Raw genomic sequence first — 23,892 nt, 5'->3', positions numbered from 1 at the left:
AAACAGATCTGGGGCTGGGGGCAAGAGCCTCCCTTTTCCCTTGGCCAAGTGAGAGGCCCTTCTCTGGGTTTCCCTTTCCTCATCTGTAAAATGGGTATGACAATACTGCTTTCATTGAGTTTTGAGAATTTAATGAGAAAACAAGGACCTTGGAGAAGGGGCTCTTTCTGCCGCTCTCTTCCAACCCCTCCCACCCACTCTCTCAGCCTTAGGGAGATCCCAGAAGCCCAGCCTTGCTGATCGTTTTTGGTGCTGAGCAGGGAGAATGGCTAAGGCTACAGCTGGAACCAGCAAGATACACGCTCTGTGACCTTGGACATGTCACTGACCCTCTCTGGGCCTCAGTTTCCCCAACTTTGGAAGACAGGAGCTATACTGTAAAAACGGAGATAGCAGTGTCTGGTGCATTTATGCAGCATTGACTGTATGCTCCATCTTCACCTGCTTCCCAACAATCTTACGGGGACACCAGTGTTACCTACAGCCCAATGTCCAGGAAGTGAGGCTCAGAGAGGTGGGGTGACATGTCCACCGGCACACAGCCGGGAGGAGTGCTCAGCCTGAGCCCTGCTCTCCTGTCTGACTGGCTTTGTCCTCTCGGGGTGCAGGCCTATCTCTGGAGGGGCGTCCACTGCCACTCCAGCCCTCCCCACTTCCTCCCCAGCCTCTGCGGGGAGGGGCTACCCTGGGGGAGCGCACCTGCACCAGGCTCAGCACAAAGGCGGAGACAGGGCCTTGGCTCTGTGTCCCCTTAGTCGGGAAGTGGGGTGGAAAAACACCCGAGAGCCAGCTCTGGGTAGGGAGGGTGTTCTGGGAACTGCTTCGGCTTTCTGGGCCCCCAGCCAAGCAGCCACAGAAATGAGATTCGGTTCCTGCATCAATCTGAGCACCCACCTTGGGCCTGGTATGGGGCAAGGCCCTGGGGCATAGTAAAAAAAGTGGGAGAACTCACCCCAAATCACAGAAGCCCATGGTTATGGGGACTTCCTGTGTGGACTCTCATTTAGTCCCAACCACACCAACTGATCGGCCCTGCTATTATCCCCAAGTGACCAACCTGGAAAATGAGGCCCAGAGAAGGAAAGCGATTTGCCTGAGGCCACACAGCTAGCTGGTGCTGGAGCTCAGATTTGGAACCCTCACCGCCTGACTGTGGGCCTGAATTCTCTCTCTTCAGTGCTGTCTACTGAACACCTACTCTGTGCAGTCAGTATAGGTCACCTCCAACCCCTCCCCACAGACTGCAACCCTATTTTACAGAGAGGGAAATGGAGGCTCAGAGAGGTTAGGTCATTGGGCCAACATCACACAGCCAGGAAGCAGCAGAGGAAAGATTCAACCAGATCTGCCTGACTCCCCCAAACCTCTAGTGGCCCAAGAGGGGGAAAGAGATCAGCCCTATCACTCCTCATTTATTTATTTATCCATTTATTGGACAAATATTTATTGAGTGTCTATTAGGTCAGGCCCAGGGTGAGCTACAATAAACCTCACTCAGCCCCCAATCTCAGGGGCTCACAGTCTTGTACATGCGCGTGGGGTACTCCGACTAAATAGTTCTCTCTTCCAGATTTGGGCAGGGGTGGAGGAGGGCAGGCTGGAGTTGGGGATGGCTTCTTGGAGGAGGTGGCTCTGGAATTCTGTCTCCTTTCTGGCTGGGCTACGTGGGTCAATCATTTAACTTCGGAGTCTCTTCCTCTGAACAATGGTGATCACAAAGCCACCTTGTTGGTATGGCTCAAGAGGTGCCACCTGTCATAACTAACATGATCTCAACCGAGCCTCCACTGCAGGGCAGGGAAAGTGGGTAGAGGGAAGAGGTGTGGTCCTGGGCAGGTCTGGGGCCTGGGCACGCCCAGGGAGAGTGCTCAAGCCCTCAGAGGGCAGGGACGTGGGCAAATGGGGGAGGAGGGCCCAAAGGCCCCAGACAGGGTGTGGCCTCTATGAGTCTAGGGCCAGAACCATGACCTCAGCTGGACCTCTGGGACTTCCAGCCGGAATGAGGTCAGCACTGGGGGCGTGTGGCTTGAAGAGAGGAGGGGACCTGAGAAGGTGCTCCAGAAGCTAAGACAAGCAGCACGGGGCAGGGGTGATGGTGGTGGCAGAAGATTCTGGGCTTTCAAAGCTTGAGTGTTGGTATTACCTGGATTCAAATCCAGATCACTCACTAGTGACCTTAGGCGGGTGAGGTCACCCACCTGAGCCTGTTTTCTTCCTGTAAGGAACTGGGTTAAGGCCTGCATTCCCCGCTGAATGTACGGAATGATTTTAACAGTTATTTTGTTTGACAAATGCATGGGCCTGGTGCGGTTTTAAGCCTTTTATGTAGTATATTTTTACTGAGCGGGAAGTTGCTCAGCGGCTGGCTCATACACCACGAGTGCGGCTATTGTCGCTGTGGACATCATGTGATTTTGATACAATGACCGTGTTTTACTTTCTAATCAGGAAAAACAACAATAACAACCGGAAGCAAATTCCATTTTGGAAGCAGGATGGGGCCTAGGGCAGAGCTGGGAGCCTGGCTGTGAGCTAGACCGGGAGGAGCATTCGGGGCAGGGGGCAGGGGCGGGGAGGGGGGGGGCACCCCTGCTAGGGCAGTGCGCTTGCCAGCCATCTTCTCCCAGGACCTCCAGGAAGAAAATCGGGAATCACAAACTCTTCCTCCTTGCGGGAAATCGGGCCCAGTCCCCGAAGCCTTCCAGACACAGGGCGCGCGTGTATGCGGGTGCGCGCCCGCGCGCGTGCACAGGGCGCGGGGAGGCGCGGGGAGGCAGAGGGCGGGAGGTCGGGGGGCGGTTCCGGGGAGGGTTCCCAAATCGCTGTCCAGCTCGAGTCCCTCGCTCGGACTCGCGCGCGCTCCGCCCCAGCCTCCAGTGCCCAGCCGCCCGCCGTTTGTTGTGGCAGATGTTCTCTGTGCCATGGCAACGCCAGAACAGGATGTACCTCTGGATCGCGGCAGGGACAAGCCCACGCTCACGGGCCGCCCACGCCGTGCCCTTCCCGGAAGGCTTGTTGCGAAGAACCACGCGGGTCCGGGTCAGGGCGCGTGGGGGTGGGTAGGGACGGATGTTTGTATCTGCGGAGAGGGAGGCAGAGCCAGCGTCCTCCCAGGGGTCAGGGCGGGGGACGGGGAGCATGTGTGTGCACATCCCGGCGAGTACCCCCGCCCACTCCGGTGAGCTTGGCTTTGCTTCCTTCCCTCTGCCCTCCTGAGCGAAGCCCTGGAAGCCCGGTGGGGAGGGAGGGGCGCCGTCCATCAGCAGCGTCTGATCTGTGGGCCCCTGACCAGAGACCAGTCCCACTGAAGGATTACTTTGTGTCAGGACCTGTGCTAAGTGCTTTATGTGACAAATAACAGTACGATTCAGGGGTGCATGCTCTGTGCTCCTCTTTTATCACATCACTGGGAGGTTATTTTTGTTCTTCATCTTGAGAAACTGGGGCCCAGGGAGGTGAAGTCACTTTGCTCCAGGTCACAGAATAGGTAAGTCGGGGAGCTGGTACCCGAAGACCTTGGTTGGAAGGGTAATAACTGCCGGGACTGGCGACGGGATTCGGGATTCGCAGGGCCCAACGCAAAATGAAAAGGCCTGGCCTTTGTCGAAGAATTACAGGGATTTCAGAAGAGCGACAGTGGAGAGTTAGAAACGTCGCGATGCCCTTGTAAATGCAGAGTCCTGTGCCGCCGACCACGAGGCAGCCCTAAGTGCTGCCCTGCCACCCCAGATGCCCAGAGGGAGGGCCTGGGCAGCCCAGAGAAGCTCACAGCGCAGGGCAGGGAGGCACTGCCATCCGGGAGTGCTCTGTCCGTTCCAGGGGCCCGTGCCAGCTCATCAGAGGGGAGCAAAGACCTTCCCCCCAAGATGCCTAACTGAGTCCCCTGGAACCAGGAGCCCCGGGGGTTGCTGTGAATTGTAACTCAATACAAAAGCATCCTTTCATTAGCTCTTTAATGTTTCCCTTTTTAATTTCATTTATTTTTATAAAAGTGTTTATAATCTCTGTACCCTCATGTGGGGCTCGAATTCACAACCCTGAGATCAAGAGTCACATGCTTTCTGACAGCCAGCCAGCCAGGTGCTCCTCTTTTTTTTTTTTTTTTTTAATAAAAGTAGCCCTGCTTGCTGCACAGATGTTGGAAAGTAGTTAAAAGGATGAAGAAAACATAAACCTTGAATCCTACCTGTCCAACTCCATTTCCATTAGCAGATGGTATATTTCCTACTTGTCTTTTGCAAGAGGGTTTTCTGTCAGGACCTCCAGGAATGAAACAGATGGCCTCCTCTTTGCCCGTAGGGCCTGGCACATGGTGGGGGTGGGGAGGGGTGGGGAGCAGGGCACGAATGGGGGGAGAATGCCAGAATGGATGGATGTGATAAAGGGACCTAGCTTGGGTGACCTTTCAGATTCTTTGGGACTCTGAACAGCTCAGGATTCTCAGAGTCATAGCTAATGCCCTGTGTTGATCTAAGTTTCGGTCTAATGTGCCAAGCCCTTGCTGGGGTCCAGGAGGTGAGAGATACTGCCCTTGCCCCAGAGGGGCTTGGTTTAGGCAGTCATGGGTGTCCCCAAACTTTCTAGGCCTTGGTGAATGAGACTAGGACTCCTCACATGTATTTCATTCATGTGCTCATTCATTCACAATCATCAAGTACTTACTGAGCACCTACTATGCAAAGCATTGCAGTAAGTACACTACGGGCTATTATATTTGGGGAGAGGGTGGTGGGCTAGAAAGTAGATGAATTTGGAGTCAGACATCCTGGACCTTTGTCCCTTTCTGGCTGTGTGGCTCTGACCCATACTCCCTAACCCTTCTGAGCTTCCAACCCTCATTTGTAAAACAGGCTCATATCTGCTGTGTGGACCAACACTGGTCAGTAGTAGGTGCTCAGTGTACATTACTTCCTTCCTGCCTCTCTCCCCTCCATCCCTCTGTCCAGTACCAGTACCAACAATAACGGCCACCGTAGATTCAGCACGGACGGTGTGCCAGGCAAAAGGGGGGTTACGTATGTTCTCAGCTGCTAATTCTCAAATTACTGGCTCCGTGAGGTAGGTAGCACTGTTCTTAACCCATTTTGATATCCAATTTCAAAACGAGAGGGAGCTCACCACCACCAACAAAGCACTTGCAGAACGAGTCCCCCAGCACCAGGGCCCCCTGCGTCCTCTCCTGTGTTGGGAGGCCCGTAGTGCCAACACCAACATTTTGCTTGTTTTGTTTACAACAAAAGGACTTTTGAGCTGAAATGGGGCCATTTATAGATATACTTCAGGATGCACGAGTAGTTTGCCTTTAAAGGCAAAAATAGTGGATGTGATTTGGGCGCAAGACACACACACCTTGTGTTGTCCAAACAGGCTTTGGAGCATGACATAGGTCAGATTTCCCAGGGCCGGAGGCTTCGTTTCTGACTCCTGTGTTTCCTTGCTGATACATAGGGAGATGGAGATGCAGCTTCAGGTTGCTTTTGGCTGTGCAAGGTTTTCAGTGGGGTGAAGTCGTATTTCCTGGCTTCCCCGCTTTCCCAATGTAACCATGGGCAAACCACTTACACACTTACACTCTGCTGGCCTGTTTCTTCATGTGTACATGTGGGTAACGTCAGCAGGGCTGTCTGAAGGACTCAATGGGATTCCTTATGCAAAGTGCTGGGTACACAGGACCAGTGGAAGCTGCTCCCTAGCGCTAGGGTGCAGGGTGCATGGCTGGTCTTTTCTGGGCAGTGGACATCTTTAGAAAGGGCTTCCCCTTCCATTCCCTTCTGAAATGCCATTCTCCAGGCTCTGCCTTCTGGAGCCCCTCTGAGCATCTTCCCAAGAGGGGCTTCAGGAGGCCTAAACACAAACAGGCAGGAGGGTCCTACCTCAGCTGGAGGCATGATCTGGGATCACACTCAACCTCAGGATTGTTGCTCTGAGGATGAAATCAGGGTAAAACTTGCCAATTATAGGAACACTGTGCCAGGGCACTGGGTAAATGAGTATTTGATGAGTTTTGGGAACACCCCAGTGTTCTGTTAGGGGGCGTGGTCTCTAGAAAGCATGCATGGAATGTGATTGTAACCAGCCCAAGTGGAAACCTGCTCCACTGTATCACATTCTTATTTTGATGGTATTTGGACTTGGCCTTTAGAATTCCCAGGGAACCCATCAGGAGCATACAGAGTGCTGGGCCCGATCCCGGGCTCTGATTCATATTTGGAGCCTGAAGAGAATTTACAAGGTGTCTCCAACCTTGCCGAACGACCCTCTGTGGTTCTATTGCAAAAACATCTCACAGAAAGGCCTGCCCCGCAGCTCACTGGTGTGAACCATTAGAACCAGCTCCCCAAAGCTTTTGCTCTGATTTCATACTCAATAAGCAATTCCTGACCATAACTTGGTTTCAAATTAGATTCGTCTAGAGGATTCCATGTGCTGATTGGCAAGGGAGAGGAATCTGACCTGCTTGATGGCTAATAATTCTTGTTCTAAAGTAATCAGCTTGCATTCCATATCTATCTGTCTCCTGGGAGTCCGGGTGACGGGCCCAGCAAGCTGTGGTGAACTCAATGAAGTCCTTCTTGGATCCCCAGGCACTGGGATTTAGTGGTCGTGACAAGGTCCTGCAGCAGACAGTATTGCCCACCCACCAAACACGTGTGCTCTGCATACCTCCCAGTGGTCCCCGCGTGCAAGGTGCTGCATCCAAAGGCCGTGAAGAATGAATGTGAGTCCCTGTGCTCTTTCCCCTGACCGCACACCCAGAAGCAAAGAACACCAAGATAGCACAGGGTTTAAAACGCTAAGTTGCTCAGCGTCATGAGTCATCAAGGGAGGAGAGCTACCAAAAGGTCCTGACCTGCAGTGGGCTGTGACCTGGGCGTGAGATAAGTAAGCCTCTGTTGTGTGTGGCAGCTGAAGTTCCCTGGGATTCCCGCCTTGGCCACTGTCGATAATTAGCCTCCACGGTCTCCTCCTCCGTGACTGTGGCCGCGCGGAGCGCATGCTAGTTAGCTGCCGTCTGCTTGTGCACAGACACCGGCCAGCACCCGGGTCCCACGACCCCCCACAAGCGGGCCTGCTCTTCCTCACTAACAAAACCAGGAGGGAAAACAGACAACTCCTGGAGGAGCTAACGTTTCTTCCCTTGGTTCTTTCTTCAGTCTAACGTGTCTGGGTTTTTAGTACGGGGCTTAGCACACAGTAGGTGCTCAGTAAAGACTGGCTGTGGGTTCGACGCAGATGTGTCTGACTGCCTTGGCCAGTGCGGAGGAAGGAGTTTCCTTTTGTGCAAGTTCACGAGGCATCAGACGTGTACAAAGGACAAGTTTATTTTCATCACAAGAAGCACACTGACTATTACAGTACACACCAACAGAAGTAAAAAAAAAAAAAGTGCATTATGCGTCTTCTACTGCAAATTCACAGTACAAAAGATACTGCCTTTTAAATATATATATAAAAAAAACAAGAAGAAAAACAATATAATAAAAAAAAATCATCGATACCGTTAACACCACACACTGGAACCCACTGGCAGCTTCTGAAAACCAAAGAACGGATCTTGTCTAGTTCCTGATTTTCCAGGGGGTGGTGTCCGTACCTGCGTCTCGCTGCAGAGAGCTGGGGACACCGACAAGAGGGGGGAGACGGGGTGGCCTCGGTGGTAAGAGAACTCTATAAAACAACAGTACAGTGTGTGACGGGATGGGGGGCGGGATGCCACCCTCAGCTGGCTACCAAACCAGAGTCCGTGCTTTCCTTGCAGCTATGGGGCGCGGTGTGAGCCAGCACCTGCCCCGCCCAAAGGACACCCCCCGCCATGCCACTGGACACCTGCAGCTCCCCCACCCCGACCCCACGTACGACCCCACAGCAGATGAGCACATGCGCGGGGCAGGGAGAGCGCCGGCCCGCATGCCCACCACCACCGCCAAGGCAAAGGTCCGATCGCAGGTGAGAGCGTAACAGTTTCCCATAAATACACAGTATTTGTAAACTATTATTAAGGCACTCAATTGTAAAACAACAATTACAGTGTCGGAAGAGGGGGGAGGAAGCGGCCACCTTCTTGTATGGCGTGGCCAACGCAAAGGACAGAGGGCTGGAGGGCTGGTTATAAAGACTCTGATTTAAGAGACTGACTGAGGCCACTGGCTGCCAGACTAAAGGAGGTCACGTCCAGGCCTGCCTCTGGGGGTGGGGTGGGCGCTGCAGAACCCCACTCGGATGGGGCATGGTGATCCGCCTCATAGTCCAGGGACACGGCGTGGATGTGGGTGGGAGAGAAGTGGCTCACGAGCTGATCTGACTCAAGTAACCGATCTATCTATGCAGCGTGAGCTCCTACACACAGGGATTCAGTTACAGAGCACACGGCAAGACGACCGAGCAGGTGAGGGCGGCGGGCCCTCAACCACCTTCGTTAGGCTGCAGCGTCGGCCAACCCTGCGGGGATGGGAGCCGAGCGGAGCCCGCACACGCTGTCTGGGTCACAAAACCGAGCCTGCCTAGCTCTCCGTCCTCGCTGCGACCGCGGGAGGCCCTGCTGGGCGGCATGTATTCTGGCACCAGGCGTTTCCGGTCAACAGAGACACCTTGGGCAAGGTCACCTATGTGACCTTGACAACAGAGCATTTCTTCTCACTGGGGAGAAATGGTCCCAGGGGAGCAGGGGGAGTTGTGAATGTTCTGGGATCTGGCCGGTGTGGAGAGACAGGAGTGCCCAAGTCCAGGGCTGTCCTTGAGATTTTAATTTGGTGGCATCCTCTGCGCTTACCCAGGAGGGAAAAGGCTCTGGGATGGGCTGGAAGGGTATTTGGTGAGAGGCGAGGGGTGGAACAGAAGCGGGTGCACAGCACAGTGATCTGCGAGCAGCTAGCGAGCAGTCTCATGCAAGACAGACAGGGTGCCGCTACCCAGGAGCGTGCTGTTGGGCGCCCAGAGCTCAGCATGGTCCCCACATCGTGGGACCAAAGAAACAGGGCATGCCAAGAGCAAGAAACTTTGTTCTCAAGTTCACCCAGTGATGGACATTGCTACAAGACCCTGAAATAGCTACATGGCCAAGAAACTGACAGCGGCATTGTCAGATCACCATCAGAGGGTATGGTGGTTTCTCTCTCTGTGACCGGTTTCCTCCTAATACTTCAAGCTTACAAGAAGACCCCTCCCTACGCCAACCCCGGAACCAACGCAAGATGCAGATCTAGGGAAGTTCGGTCTAACTTCTGGTGTGCAGCGCGAATGAAAGCAAGAGAGGGAAAGTGAGTTGGGGCACAGAAAGCAGTTCAAGACTCAGGGAGGTTACCAAGCTGATTTAGAAAACTCATGCTCTCTAGTTCAGCAAGGGTGGTCCCCAAAGAGGGTGGTCCCCAAAACCAATGACTTTTACAGCAAAAACCCCGCCTCTAACTTGTGCCACCCGTGTTCAGGATTTTTGCCATCAGCAAAGGTGACAGACGGGGCATCGGTCAAGACACGGCCTGCCGCACAGCACAAACTTCTCTTCCGGGGGGGCCAGAGCGAGTCTGTCTTTGCCAGGGTGCCCCCAAGCCCGGCGGGATGCCCTTGCTCATCTGGTCTGGCAGAAAAGCTTTGACCCTTTCCTCCAGGCTGGAGTGGTACCCATCAAATCAAAAGGGCTTCATTCTGCTCTGATGCTGGGGCCCTGGGTCCTGGTCTGTGTAGACGCTGACAGATGAGCTGTGCTTCTGAAAACAAATGGGGATTCAAACTTATAATCTTCCTCCTACACTTTCAAAATTAAAGATATCCTGTTCTCACACACAGACCCAGTTCAAAGAGCAACCTGAGCCTGTCAGCATCAAATCTAAAGGATTATTTTGACACAGAAATTGAACCGCCACATGAAATTTAATTTGGCAAAACATATTGAACTTGGTATGTTTTCTGAGAATGTTTCTTTTGGCCAGGGTGGTAGGGGAGGGGGGTACCCAAAAGGGTTTTCAGGAAGAAGTAATCACCTTTTAAGGTTATTTGAATTGACGGCGGTGGGAAAAGAAATTCCTGTAACGTAATGTTATGTTAAAAAAAAAAATGCCAGGGAGGAAAATCTCCGGGGAGAGCATTTTTGCAGACTCCACCCGCTAGCTGGAACGTGGATGCCCTTGTTCCTGAAGATTGTTCCCGGGGTGCTCTCGGGGGCCCAGGTCTGACCAATGTAAGAGGGCAAATCCTTCACCCACTTTCAGGGCTTGGCTGGCCCCGCAGGCTTCTAGTTTCGTGGAGTCAGTCCGGCTGCCAGCGGGGTGCTGGCCGTACCCCAGGAACGATCCAGCCGGCAGCACCCTCGCACCTGCAGTGACCCTCCCCTGCATGAGAGCCGCGCAGGGGTGGGCCGGCAAGGTCTGGGTCGGGAGAAGGCAGGGGTCTGGCCTGAGGTGTCTAAGAGGCAGGGAAGGCCCGCAGCAGAGTCGCCAGTTTCCTCTTGGGGCCCCGTGTTGTCCCATAAAACCCAGGCTGGCAAACGTTCTCTATTGAGAGTGAGCATCTTGGTCCCTGCTGCCTATCATTATATTTTATAACCTCTTACAAATGTTCCTGGCTCACGGGTCCGTCCGTACATCAGAGTTTGTTTCCTCCTGGGATGAAACCTTTCCGCCTTACCCACCAAGCCTCTTTTCTCTCTCTCCAAAGTATTTGATCTCCCTTCTTGCCCAACTCCAGGGGAGCTCCCCCCACCCGCCCCCAGTCCTGTGGCAGCGTGACGTGCGCAGCTCACTGGATCCTGAAAGGGGCTACCTGGGGCCCAGGCGGGGACAAACCAGACCCCTCCTCTACTCTGTCCTCACCGCTAGGAAGAGCCGGAGACAACCAGGAAGCAGTGTCCTCACAGAAGGAGCAGCTGTAAACATCTGGGAAGCTTTTCAACTGTCCCATTTCTCTGAGAAGTTGCTGCAGAGTCGTCCCCGGGGAGGGTCACCCCCTCCGCCTCCCCACACACGCTCCTGTGACCTAAGAAACCCGAGGGCCGGGGCTCCTAACAGGACGATCGATCCGAGTCTCAGAACCACCGCCCCCACCAGACGCTCGAGCCCTTCCAAAGCCTCGACACAACCACACTGGGTCCAGCAGCAGATGAGAGACCTGCAGTCGTGGATCCCTCTCCCCAGACTGGGGGCAACTTAAACTTCGCCACGAACAATGACTAAGGACGTCACGTACACTGCCGCCGCCCCACCCGGCGCTGGCCAGACACGCATCACTCAGCGGCAACGACACACCAGGACAAAGAAGTCAACCGAGCAGGGGATCGCCACGCACCACGGGCTGCTTCAACAGTGGCGCTGGACGACTTGGTGTGACTTTACCTAGTGGCATTTGGTGCAGTCGACTTAAAAGTCTTAACACTTTCTGGGGATGGTTTTGGGTTTTTTTGGTGGACACCAACAAAAAAAAAATTCTCTCTTGGAAAAAACCTTTTCTGACACAGCATCATTCTCTGGAACAAGCCTTGGGTCACTATTGTATCTTACAAATAAAAAGCACGGCAAGAACAGAGGTAGGACTTAATATATTGCCATCCGAGGGTTTCCCCGCAGGGGCCTGAATGAGCTAGGAACGGGCACCGTGGCGACGAGCCACCACCGCTGCCATCTGTCGCACGGTGCAGGGGAAGCACTTGTGACGTGTGTGCACATCTGTATATGCTCTTTGTAAAACGGGATTCTTCCTGAAAACACAGGGCTTGGGGGTCAGGGTTTCGTATCTACTGGCCGACGGCTTCTGGCTCTCCCGGGCCACACGACTGGCTTCTTCCCCCTTTCCTCTTGTGCTATGTGATTTCCATCTCTTCCCCTCCTCTCTGTGGCTGGAGTGGGAAAGTCTGAGCGTCAGCTGTTTAGGAGAAATCAAGATGCAAGGGGCTGCCCCAAACCCCCAGCGAAACAAACAGAGGGATCCCGTGAAAATATCCGTCCAGAGGCGGCAAGAGGCGGGTCAGCTTCTGCTCACCCACGAGGGGCTCCTTGAGTCCTCCGAAGGGGCGGACTTCCCTGACGGCGGACAGGATGTGGCCGGGGTCCTCGGGGCTGCCCGCGGCTCCCGCGGGAAGGAAGCCTCACTCAGCTTGGCGTCCCGGGCGTCAGTGAGGGTGCACACGTCCGCCTCACCGGACAGGTCCTCCGTCGAGAAGTTGAGACTCCCGAGCTTGGCCAGAGAGTGCGAGCGTTTCAGTGGGGACGAGACGGTGAGGCCCGCCAGCCGGAGCCGGGTCTCGATCTCCTGCGCCCGCTGCCTCACCAGCCCGGGCCGGCCCCGGACGCTGTGGATGCTGTCGCTGCTGGAGCTCCGGGTCAGGTTGGAGCTCATGGATGAGGATGTGGGGGTGTAACAGACAGTCTTCAGGAAGTCTTTTGAGAAATGACTGGTGTGATCCAGGCGACAGAGGAAGGGGGTGGGACTCTTGAGGGGGGCTCCTTCCAACGGAGGGGGGACGGCCTCTGACTTCTCGTCACTCCCAGCAAGGCCAGGCGGAGGCAGGGGCCCCAGCGGAGCGGCGGGGGCCAGAGCGGGGCTCTCCTCAGGGATGCTGGCCTCCAGCCTGCTGGCGGTGCTGTCCCTGGAGGGAGAGGCCAGCTCTGCAGGCGTGCCCTTTAACCTCTCTAGTTCTTTGGTGTGCTTCCGGACCAAGCCCGCCTTCTGCAGCTGAATGATGGATTCCTGGTGCTGCATCAAGTAGCTGTTGGTGGTGGGTTTCTCAGCCTCTTTACTGAAGAGAAGCCGCAGGTCCTTGGCCGGCTTCAGATCTTTCTTGGGTGGTGACTCATCCTTTGCCACTTCCATGCTTGGAGGGTTCTTATCACAGTGAGAGTTCTTCAAAAGGAGGGACTTTGGCAGGACTTTTTGAGTTTCTCTGGAAGGTTCCAAAAGGCTAGCTGGGAGCCCTGGGGCAGCTTCAGCCCCAGAGCCACCGCTGTCTGACCTCCTCGAGCCTGCTGGTGGTAGGAACGGGGCACTTTCGCTTGGGCCAGAGGCCAGTCTCTCTAAAGCTCGGGCCCTGCTGGACGCGTAGGCCACAGGGGAAGATGTGAGGTGGGGCAGGAAGGTTGGCTGGGTACAGATGGCGGGCGCTCCGGGGTTCTCGCCCCGCTCCCTGAAGGCCTCAGGAGCCCCGCTGGCTGTCGGGTACATGCAGTCGGCACAGGACTTGTAGGAAGGCTTCACTTTGTTAAGGATCCCGAATATAGCATCGTGCTGAAAGGAGACCAGAATGCGGTGAGTATACGGTAAGGAGCCAGGGGCTACGCGCCCATGATCCTGGGCAAATCTCTGGCTACACAGCCAACGTGGCAGTCAGGAGCAAGGCTGGCCCGACCCCAGCTCCGCCACCTCACGTGGGTGCCCCTCCCCCCCCCGGCTTTCTTTTCCCTTTCAGAGCAAATCTGTGCTTGGGAAGTATGCGGCCGGAAAATGGGGTGGTTCCCTTCTAGCACGAGCACAGCGTGGCTCCAGAGAACTTCATGGTGAGGCAGCAAAGGGCAAAATGGCTTTGGAAAGACTCTACTGTCCACCCAGCATGGGTACTCAGAGACTCAGATGAGAGAGCCAGGCTGAGGTGGGTTGTCTTTTTTTTTAATGTTTATTTTTGGTCGGGGGGAGTGGCAGACAGCAAGGGAAACAGAGGATCTGAAAAGGACTTGTGCTGTGAGAGCAGAGCCTGACACGGGGCTCAAACTCACGAACCACGAGATCGCAGACCTGAGCTGAGGTCGGACACTTGTCAAACTGAGCCACCCAGGCGCCCCTGAGGTGGGTTCTATATACCAACGGAGAACACATTTGCGTTGTTTTCAGTAGAAAGCCACATGCCTCTAGGCCAGCGTGGCCTGTGCCTCCACACTGTGCCCTTCTGACGGGCAGGATAACTGCTCACCCTCTCGCGTGCCCATCAATGGACAATAGGGCTGCTCCTACGGGCTGGGAGGTGGCAGCCGACCCTCGCCCTCTGACACTGGCATTAACTGTGAGCCCAAGCTGGCGTGAAACAAAGGCTTCTCAGCAAAGGGCTGATAGTGCGTCCTGCCACTGGCCCTGACTGTCAAGGATTAATTCCATCCTGGGTCATAGACGCAGGCCCCCAAGCCAAGTAGTCACGCGGTGCAGTACGGGAGGAACCCTAAGGGAACCCAGCCGGGGTTCCCAGAGGCTGCAGGGGAGCACGTGGAGAGTGCACGGTGGGGGTGGCAGTAGGCCTGGTCTCCCGAAGAGCCCTCTCACACTCCGGATTCCCGGGCCGGCTCCCAGGTCAGCCAGTGAGACCCGATCACCCCCGACTTACAGCCTGAACTCTCCACCCAGAGCTCTGAAGTTTTCTTCTAAAACCTTCTGAACCTGATGTTCTAAAACATGGTGAAATGGTCCCATGGCAGAAGATGTAAGACCACCTTTCGGAGCCCAAGGAGCAATGGGCTGGGAGAGAATCCACTCGTCCGGCTCACATTGGGGAGCGCATGTCCCACGTCATGACCTGTGTCAGGGGCGGGGGCTGCAAACAGGACATGGTCCCCGCCCTCAGAGGGTCCACTGTCTTCTAGAGAAAACGGACCAGAAAGCTGCATGGAGGCACAGGCACCTTACAGGCGAAGCCTCACCAACCTGGCGCCGTCCTTCACAAGGGCTGGACGAACGAATGAATGCTTGTGTCTTGGTCCTATTCCCTTGATCAGGTCAGCCACCCGATCAAATTCCGGCCAGGCAAGGCAGGCCGTGCCCTTCATGTACCTTCTTACCCAGGCTAAGCTGTCATCTCTTCTACGCTTCACCCCAGGCCACGTGAGACCGACGGAGGCACTACTGTCCTGGACGGAGGCTTCCTGGCCTCTCTCTTACGGGCATTTGCTCTCTGAGGGAAGGGTGAGTGGTGGGAGATGTTCCTGAGTAATTAACACTGGGTCCGGAACGTTCTATCGTTGGGAGGTCAGTAGACCTAACTTCCCATTTCACCCGTATTGCAAGGTCAAGGTGAACCCTCCGTACAGGGGATGCTGGCACCCGCCAGCCTTCCGCGCTTTTGCTCGCACACCTACGCTGTCTGGGAAGGTGGGCGGTGAGGCCGCGGCAAGCCAACGCCAGCGAGGGCGGAAGCCGAGAGCAGGCGGCAGGGCACAGCCCTCTCGAACCCACCCTCCGCTCCTGGGCTGCTCGGAGTAGGGAAAAGCCTAGTGGAATTAACGATTTCCGGAGCAAGCGCCTGCCCTCGAAGACCTCGCTGCAGACACCCCGAGCCCAGGAGTGCACAGGGGCTGCCGGGGCCCGGCACTCGAAGAGGAGCCGGAAGACCAGACGTCCCCTGACACGGAGCAGCTCCTACCGATTTCTCCAAGGTGACACCATGGTCCCGTTCGCCCCTGAAGCATTCGTGAACGCAGCGGGGTTTGTTTCCAGACACTTCAGGGTGTGGACTAGGAATGGTCTTGTGTTGATAAATGTGAAGCTGGGTGCGAAGTTTTGTTTTCCATTTTATGGAAGAAAGACCTCGAAGGGCGCCTGGGTGGCTCAGTCAGTTGAGCGTTGGACTCTCGACCTCGGCTCAGGTCGTGATCTCACTGTTACTGAGTTGGAGCCCTGGGGCGGGCTCTGCACTAACAGCGTAGAGCCTGCTTGAAAGTCTCCCTCTCTCTCCGTCTCTCTCTATCCCTCCCACAAGTGCTCTATCTCTCTTTCAAAATAAATAAAAATAACATTTAAAAAAGAAAGAAAAGAAGGAAACCGAGCTGGAGGTGCTGGCCACCCGAGCCATTGAACAGGTGCCCTGTGGTGCCCTGACATGGGGGTGGGCACCTCCCTTTGCAGTAGCATAGGTGCAGGGGGCAGGCCAGGTGAGCTGCGGGGCCAGCAGAATCCTGACCTGGGGGTGCCCACCTCCCCCTGCATAGCGCCCACGGGCAGGGGGCAGGCCGGGCGAGCTGCGGGGCCAGCAGACCCCTGACCTGGGGGCGCCCACCTCCCCCTGCATAGCACCCGCGGGCAGGGGCAGGCCGCTGAGCAGGGCCGAGCCTACCTCGAAGTCCTCAGGACAGCTCCTCTTGCTGTTGTTGTTGTTCAGGTTCTCCCGGTTGAGCAGGCTTTTGTCAGGCTGGGGCGGGGGCCGCCCCCACCGCCCCGCCCTGGGGGCCTCCTCCCCTTCCATGTCCTCCACCTGCGGCGGCGAGGAAGCTTTGGGGCTCCCGAACTCCAGCTTCTTCTTCACCTCCTTCTCGCAGGGCCCGGAAGCCTCCTCAGGGTGTGTGGCCGGCCTGCAAGCCTCCGTCGCCTCTGCTGCTTCCTCCAAGAGGGCGTCCCTCTCCAGGTCCTCCAGGTGGACCAAGCTGCCAGTTTCATCGCCGGAGGGATGCAGGAGGGGGTCCGAGAGGTGCCGGAAGCAGCAGGGGAGAGTGGCTCCTCCTGGGGCCCTGCTGTCCGGGAGCCCAGGCTGGGCGTCATCGTCTAGGCAGGGCAGCTGGGCTTCCGGGGTGCCGTCCAGGGTCTCCGGCAAGAAGTCCCCAGACCCTGCGGGGTCCTCCACGGGCGGCTGGAGGCAGGCGTCGCCCTGCTGGCGCCACAGCTTGTTGTGCCGTTGTTTGCTGCAGGGGAGGAGGGCGGGGGAAAGTCAGTGCCCACGGGGTCCCTGGAGGAGGGGAGGGGGCAGGCTGGCCAGGGACAGCCTGAGGCTGACAAAGTATCACGAGGATCACTGAGGCTCAGGCCAGGAGCCTCAACTGACTCTGTCACGCAAGGGCTGTGTGGCAGATGCGCGAAAGCAGTGCAGACCCCAAGTGCCATCATGGCCTTGGGGTCCCATTGCACTCTGTGAACTTAGCCAGTCCACTTCCTCATCTCTAAGTCTCTCCCTCTGTCGCCAAGTGTGATCCCCTCCTCCCCATGCCGCAGGGAGACCGTGAGGACCGAAGCAGACAGCACAGACAGACCTCACACCGGCCTGACGGTGAAAGCACGGAATATGCATTAACTTGGGCCCATCGGAGAAAATTGGAAATATATATTTAGGTCAGAAAGATTATGGGTCATGGGGGCGCCTGGGTGGCTCAGTGGGTTAAGTGTCCGACTTCGGCTCAGGTCACCATCTTGTGGTTTGTGAGTTCAAGCCCCACGCTGGGCTCTGGACTGACAGTGTGGAGCCCGCTTCAGAGCCTCTGTCCCCCCCTCTCTCTGCCCCTTCCCCACTCGCGTGTGTGCTCTCTCTCTCAAAAATAAACTTTTAAAATAGGTCTTATAAAACCGTAGTAGTATTGTTACGACATGTTTTTTAAAAACATATTTTTTTGAGAGAAAGAGAGAAAGAATGCGTGAGTGCAGTGGAGGGGCAGAGACAGGGAGAGAGAAATCCCAAGCAGGCTCTGCACTGTTAGCACAGAGCCCGATGCGGGGCTCAGTCTTACAAACCGTGAGATCATGACCTGAGCCTAAATCAAGAGTTGGATGCTTAACCAACTGAACTACCTAGGTGCCCCTGTTATAACCAGGTGCCCCTGTTATAACACATTTTTAATGTAAGGGTGAAAAAAAAAAAGAAGAAAAAAGTTTGATGTGAAACGAGGGAAGTAAGTCACTTCCACGAACCTTAGGGCAGCAACACCAATGCCACCAATGCCACGTGGCTGTGCAGGTTACAGTGAGAGAAGCAGACGTAAAAGGACAGTGTGAACTAGGCCCTGCAGTCCCGTGGCCATTCGTGACCACTCCCTGTGTGCATTCCAGGCAAGGCCGAGAGGGCCCCCAGACAGGGCTGCAAGACAGGGTCTGTGCCTGTGGCTGTGAACTCAGCCTGAAGACCCTGGTGAGGCTGCAAGCACCTGACCACAGCCAGGGACCGAAGGGCCAAGGAAGAGGGAGCAGGACCACCCACCTCTTCCTTTCCCTAACCTCCCCCCTGCCCCACTGTCCCTGGGCCCTGCCCGGGGGACCTGTCCAGCTGCTCCCTGGTTGACAGTAAAGGGACTCCAGAGACGTCTAGGGCTGTTCTCAGACCCTCTTCAACCCTGCGGAGCACTCCTGCTTTCTCACACGTGGCCAAGAGCCCGTGGACTCAGCATGTGGCCTCCGCATACCATCAGAAATAATCCAGGGAGGCCCCGAACCGCCCGCCAGAGCGGAGGGGAGTCCCCCAGTCCAACAGGGGTCTGCTTCCATGGGGCCTCCCCACGCAGGAGCCGCGGGAGCCCATGGACCTGGGGGGAGCCCCCTCCTCTCTGCTGTGTGCTGTGGGACAAGCTAACCCCCCGCATCCTCAACCCCAACATGGGGGATGACCTGTACTTTGTGGACCTTTTCTGGGTGGGGCTTAGAGATCTCAAAGGGTCCCACAAGCCAGGCTTGGCCAAGCACCTGCGAAGGTGAATGTGTACACTATTTACAGAAATCTCCCAACAACCCTATCAGGGAGGCGTTACTTCCAAACTCAGAGGATGACACGGAGCCTCGGGGAGATGGGCGAGCTTGCCCGGAGCGCCCAGCTCATCGCCACGGGGGTCAGTCTGCTCTGCGGCCCTTGGAACTGCCCAGTGGCGAAGCCCAGCATGAAGCAGGTGCTCAGGAAACAGGGACGGCCACATGCCTGCACGGCACATGATGTCACGGCTGGGTTAGAGGCTCCGGCAGCAAAACAGCTTTCTGTGTGTGCCAACAAAATCAAAAGGATCCCTCCTGGAAACCGCTAATCAAACCCCAAACAATGGTTGTTTTTCTCAGGCTGGCTCCCCCCCTCCCCAGAGGCAGGGCTGTAGCCACGGAAGCCACTGCTGGGGAGTCTGCTGGGGAGCCCGCCAACCCTTCCGGGCAGGCGGTCACCCACCTCGCGTCCAAGATGCCTTCATACTCGGACAGCTGCCTCATGAAGCCGGCGTTGGGGCGCGTGATGCTGCGCCTCTGCTTGACATAGTTGTAGGCTTTCTCCAGGGGCCAGCCGAACTCCTTCATGGCGTAGGCTATGACCGTGGAGGCAGACCGGCTGACACCCATCTTGCAGTGTACCAGGCACTTGGAATGGTTCCTCCTGCACGGGCGGGGGAGGGAGTCCAGAGACTTTGACGATTGCCCTCCCTCCGGGGTTTTAGCCAATGGAGTTTTATACACCCTGAAGTTATCTCCGGGCCCAGACCCCTCTTCTGTCCTGATATTTGTGCAGCAGATGGCCACACGCCCATTAAAGGAAATAGCTTCACTGCAAAATCAATTAGCACACAATGGGAAATCAAGATAACTCTGTCCCGGCCTTGTCAAGCTGTGCAGGGAGGGCTCCCAAACCCGGCTGTCTTTGGGGACACAGTGGGATGGCTGGGGTGCGCCAGGAGGCCGCAGGCTCTTCTGCAAAGGGCAGAGGGGCAGCTGAAGGGACATCTGCAAAAGCCACGCAGCTGCTGCAGCTGACGGAGCCAGGGAGCGGGTGCTGGCAGAAAACGGGGTCAGTGAACTGAAGGCCGCAAGGTCCTCGGGACAGCAAGATGCGCGTCGCACAGGAGGTCGGGGAGCCAGAGTGAGGGCAGCAGCACCCCGGACTCAGACGAGGGGAAGAACATAGGTGGACCGGTGGTTTGCGGGGAGGCGGTCCTGGCCCGGACGGGGCTGATTTCACAGATAGGGCAGAGCCGCAGACAGGGTTTCTCGAAACCCGGCTTCCTGGAGAGTGGACGGGGCTGGCAGGGCAGACCTGGAGAGCTTTGTACCGCAGGTAGGCCCACCAGCCTGCCTGTTTACACTGGCAGCAGTCGACCGGTCAGGCTCGTTTCCTAGACCCCAGGCTTCAAATTCATCCCCGTACGTCAATGCATTTTGTTTTGTTTGCTTTTTTGTTTCACTGGTGGTCTGAAATCTACCCCCCTCCCAAGAATCCAAACAACTGAAATTTGGTAAGGATGTGTTACGTAGCTTTGCCCCTGATGGGGTGCAATCAGAAGATGGGGTCTCTCTCACTAGCAATGCAGAAGGTTTTCTCTCTTGGTGAGACAGAGTCTTTCCATAGGGGAATAAGGGGAGGACCAAAGATGGGGGACACCGGTGACAGGCTCGGGACAACACGGACCTCTGATGGTCTGCCCCTTTCTATGAAGAGGAAAACTGTCCTAACACAGGTGCACAAGGCGGGCCACACCTCAGAGCATGTGCCTGAGCAGTTTTCTTGGGAGGCGCAGCCCCACAGGTGCCCAAAGTCCACATAGGACCTGGCCCACCGTCCCGCCTCCTTTAGGTCAGCGACTCCCCAAGAGCAGAGCTCCCAAGAATGTACACTTGGTATCAGATCCTTTTTTGATACCACTTTTGATACCATGAACAGAAGCGGGGGCCAACGTCACAGTCAAGGATGGGAGAAACACAGGCCCGTCGGGGCCCCCACCTAGAGATCAGTGACCGTGCCCCTTTGGCGCTATGGGTGTTCTGGTTGAAGACCGGTGGTCCACCAGACCTCAAAGGCTCCACAAAGCAGGGGACGGCTGTGTCTGACACTGCCATTCATTCCTGCCCACCCAGCGTCTGTCAGTTTCCTCCTCAGACCAGCTTCTCTGGCTCCTCCCCCCACTTACTTGGCTTTGTTTATAAAATGGTACGCCTCGTTCCAGTGGGCAAGAAGGTCTGTGGTTTCCTCGTCGTAGACTCGGATGTTATGATATGCAAATAGGCCAGGAAAAAAGTTATCTATTTCTCGAGTGACATTTAAAATGTAGTCAACGCTGAAATGAGAGAGAGACAAAAAGGACAAATTTGGAGAATCAGCACGAGGAACTACAAAGAACAAAGTAGCAGGAAACAGCACAGAAGAAATGAAACGCGCACGCATGAAGGGTGTGTGTTTATGGTGGGACTTTTGTTTTCCCTTCAGGGTCATTGCCACACACACTGGCATGGTTTCTAAATGCCCTCTATGTGATGAGAGCGCATTACATTTAAGATAAGGAAAATAGAGTTCTTTATAAAAAAATCAAGGAAAAAAGTTCAAAGCATTGCTAAGCAACGTGAATTCTGGAAGCAGCCATATGTATTATGTAAATACATTTTCAAACTCTCTTGAAGTTTCAAAATTCGTAACTGTTATGAATATACTGAGGCTTTAAAAAAAACCCAAAGTCTCCACTTTTAAATAGCTAAAAAAAAAAATAGAATATATCCATCCATTATTCATGTACCTAAGAACTGCCTTAAATCCTTTCTGAAACAAGGCAAGACTAGAAACAAATAAATCATTGAGAAGGTCCTCAAATGCAGCTTCTGTAGTTCTTTAAATGTGATACATCCATTCCCGGATGACCAAAATAATTTCAGGAGTTAGGAAATACCTCAAATAGGTCTTCTAAGAGAATACGTATAAATGCTATAAGAAAATACCTTTAAAAGTTATTTATTCCCAGCACAAGAAGGCATAGATAGTTTTGCTCTACATTTTAAGAATATTTTTTTTTGTCAAAAGAACACATCTTAACCAGTAGTTCTAAAGGTATATTTTAAGATTTGTTTAGTCTTGGTTTTTAAATGCAGTGATTCAGGAATGCCATCATGTCAGACCCACAGAACGGTGATTTTGTGGCTGTGTTGTTTAAAAAAAAATGTCCAGACATCTGTTCTTGAAGATCTAGATTTAAACTTTTTTTTTTTTATTCCTACTACTGGGCATTTCTCAGACTGAGGCAGGCATATGCTTCTGGCCAACACAAGCATTTAGCTGCAAGATTCCCACCGGGACCCAGAGTGTAACCTCCGCGGAACCAGGAGTGTGCTGGGATCAGAGTGACTGCGTGGTCCACACCAGGACCGCCAGCACCCGTGCCAGGCAGCGGGGCACGTGGGGGGCCTCGTGGCCTTATCAGCATCCTATGCCACTGGCGCGTGGTTGTGAACCGCTCTTGCTGACCCACACAATCACAGGGAACCCCGTTAGAACGTAAAACCCATGAATGATTCAGGAAGTGACATTTCCAAGCACATCTGTTTAGCTGTGCAAAGCTGCCCAGCCCTGGCAGGTGGCTGCCTTGGAGAGTGGAGGTGGGGTGCCCGCAGGTTTAAGGGCTCCACCTTGAGGGTATCTAAGCTGCCTGGAAGGACAAGGGGAGACGAGGGGAGCAGACTCACCCTGAGCCCTGCAGTTCCTCCAGATTGGATGCATTCCATTCAGAGCCCTGGGGGACAGATCACACAAACCCCCGTGAGTGTCACATGTCAGCCTTAGAGCTGCTTATGGGATGGACGGCATGGGCTAGCCCTGACGGGGACGGTCATTGCACGGGCCCTTGACCTTCGACAACGGATAGAACCGAAAGAGGCCGGTATCGAAGCAGGTTCCCGAGGCAGTCGCTGCGTCGTCAGCCTGAGTGTGACGCCCTCTGGCCTTCGGGGAAGGGTAAGTTCGGCAAAACCTGCACCCCTCCTGCCACTTCTTTCCTAGGACCCCAGCAGGGTCCTGTCAGCAGAGGCAGTGACCTCCGACCTCCCACTCAGGAGAGAGCCCTCGTGCACACTGCTAACTGAAAGCAGGGGTCGTCTGGGGGTGCCTGGGCGGCTCAGTTGGTTAAGCGTCCAGTGTCAGCCCAGATCATGCTCTCAGGGCTCGTGAGTTCGAGCCTCACGTCAGGCTCTGTGCTGCCAGCGCAGAGCCTGCTTCAGACCCTCCATCTCCTTCTCTCTCTGCTCCTCCCCTGCTCGTTCTCGCTCTTTCAAAACTAAAGAAATACTAAAAAAAATAATAATAACAAAATAAAGCAGGAGTCAGTCTATCTTTCCTGGGAAGTATTTTTAAAAGATCCCACCCTCTGACCCAGTAGTTCCCTTCATAGAAAAAAACTGTCCTGTGGAAACACCCAGAATTTGCACAGAGATTTATGTACAAGGATAGTTACGGTTATTTATAACGACAAACAATGGAAAACAACTCAGAGGTCTGACAAGAAGAAATTAGTAAGATAAATGATGATAAATCTGTATAAGGGGGCACTTAAAAAAAAATCATAGTTTTTGCTGGCTGGTCAGTGACACAGGGAAATGCCATAGAATGAAAACAATTTAAAACAAGAAAACAGGATACAATACTACATAAATAGTATGATTCTTTCCTCTTTTTTAAGAAGCTATATAGACATCAAAAGAAAAAAAACACAAATGGGAAAATAAATATACGAGAACATGAAAAGCGACTATATCCAGATTTGCAAAACGGGGAATGCTTTTAATTTTCTTCTTTAGAGCTTCTCCTATTTCCTTATCTTCCATACCATGTTCTGGTTTAATACCTTGTAAAGCAAACTAAAAAACAAAGCCTCCATTTCTGAGCTTACGAGGACACAGAAGGGGAAGAAAAGCGAAAGAAACAATGATCACTGCGCTCTTAGGAAATGCAAACGACATGGAGTCAAAAGAGCAAAAGACCCCGGCTCTCCAAGTCTCCCTAGAAGCCTCTCCCAGGAAGGCAGGCCCTCGGGACGCAGGGGCTGTAGGGGCCCGGGGAAGCTGGCATCGAGTGGGTGCTAGCTGGATTTCCACGCTGCAGGGAGAGGCTCAAATATAAACATTCCTTTAGTATCTCTCATGGAAAAAGTGACATAAAGCACCAAACCGCACCGAAAAAATAAAGAGAGCTCTGCTAAATGTGTGAGTGTCCTCTTGTTGTGACCCCCACCTAGTGGTGGGACAGCCTGCCCTCTGCTGCCTTCCTCCGGGAAGGACACCAGGCTCCCAGGGAGAAGAGGAAGGGCCACCAGGCACCAGGCTCCCAGGGAGGAGAGGAGGGACCACCAGGCTCCCAGGGAGGAGAGGAGGGACCACCAGGCTCCCAGGGAGGAGAGGAGGGACCACCAGGCTCCCAGGGAGGAGAGGAGGACCACTAGGCTCCCAGGGAGGAGAGGAGGGACCACCAGGCTCCCAGGGAGAAGAGGAGGACCACCAGGCTCCCAGGGAGGA

The 23,892-nt window shown here is 54.7% G+C and overlaps 1 protein-coding gene and 1 long non-coding RNA gene across 8 annotated transcripts in view; one reads left to right on the top strand and one right to left on the bottom strand.

Annotated features, from left to right (window-relative positions):
- The first annotated feature begins 2,836 nt into the window (after positions 1-2,836).
- LOC115278263 lies at positions 2,837-3,947 on the top strand. Of its 2 annotated transcripts, none has more exons than XR_003902790.1 (2): positions 2,837-3,487; positions 3,610-3,947. It is a non-coding gene; the product is annotated as an uncharacterized LOC115278263 (long non-coding RNA). The 2 variants fall into 2 exon arrangements; XR_003902789.1 differs by having other exon boundaries at positions 3,571-3,947.
- A 3,354-nt stretch (positions 3,948-7,301) lies between these two features.
- SSH1 (slingshot protein phosphatase 1) overlaps positions 7,302-23,892 on the bottom strand; it is a 55,477-nt gene continuing 38,886 nt past the window's right edge. For all 6 annotated transcript variants that reach the window (XM_029923033.1, XM_029923029.1, XM_029923030.1 and 3 more), the window contains 5 exons: positions 22,072-22,118; positions 20,532-20,678; positions 18,806-19,006; positions 16,016-16,577; positions 7,302-13,209 (listed from right to left, as the gene is read on the bottom strand). In XM_029923033.1, the coding sequence (XP_029778893.1) occupies positions 11,953-13,209; positions 16,016-16,577; positions 18,806-19,006; positions 20,532-20,678; positions 22,072-22,118 (2,214 nt within the window). In that variant the 3' untranslated portion in view covers positions 7,302-11,952. The remainder of the gene's footprint in view (positions 13,210-16,015; positions 16,578-18,805; positions 19,007-20,531; positions 20,679-22,071; positions 22,119-23,892) is intronic.

This window comes from Suricata suricatta, chromosome 14 (assembly GCF_006229205.1).
Source record: "Suricata suricatta isolate VVHF042 chromosome 14, meerkat_22Aug2017_6uvM2_HiC, whole genome shotgun sequence".
Lineage (NCBI taxonomy): Eukaryota > Metazoa > Chordata > Mammalia > Carnivora > Herpestidae > Suricata > Suricata suricatta.
Note: the sequence above shows the minus strand (reverse complement) of the source record. Positions and strands in the feature narration are given on the sequence as shown.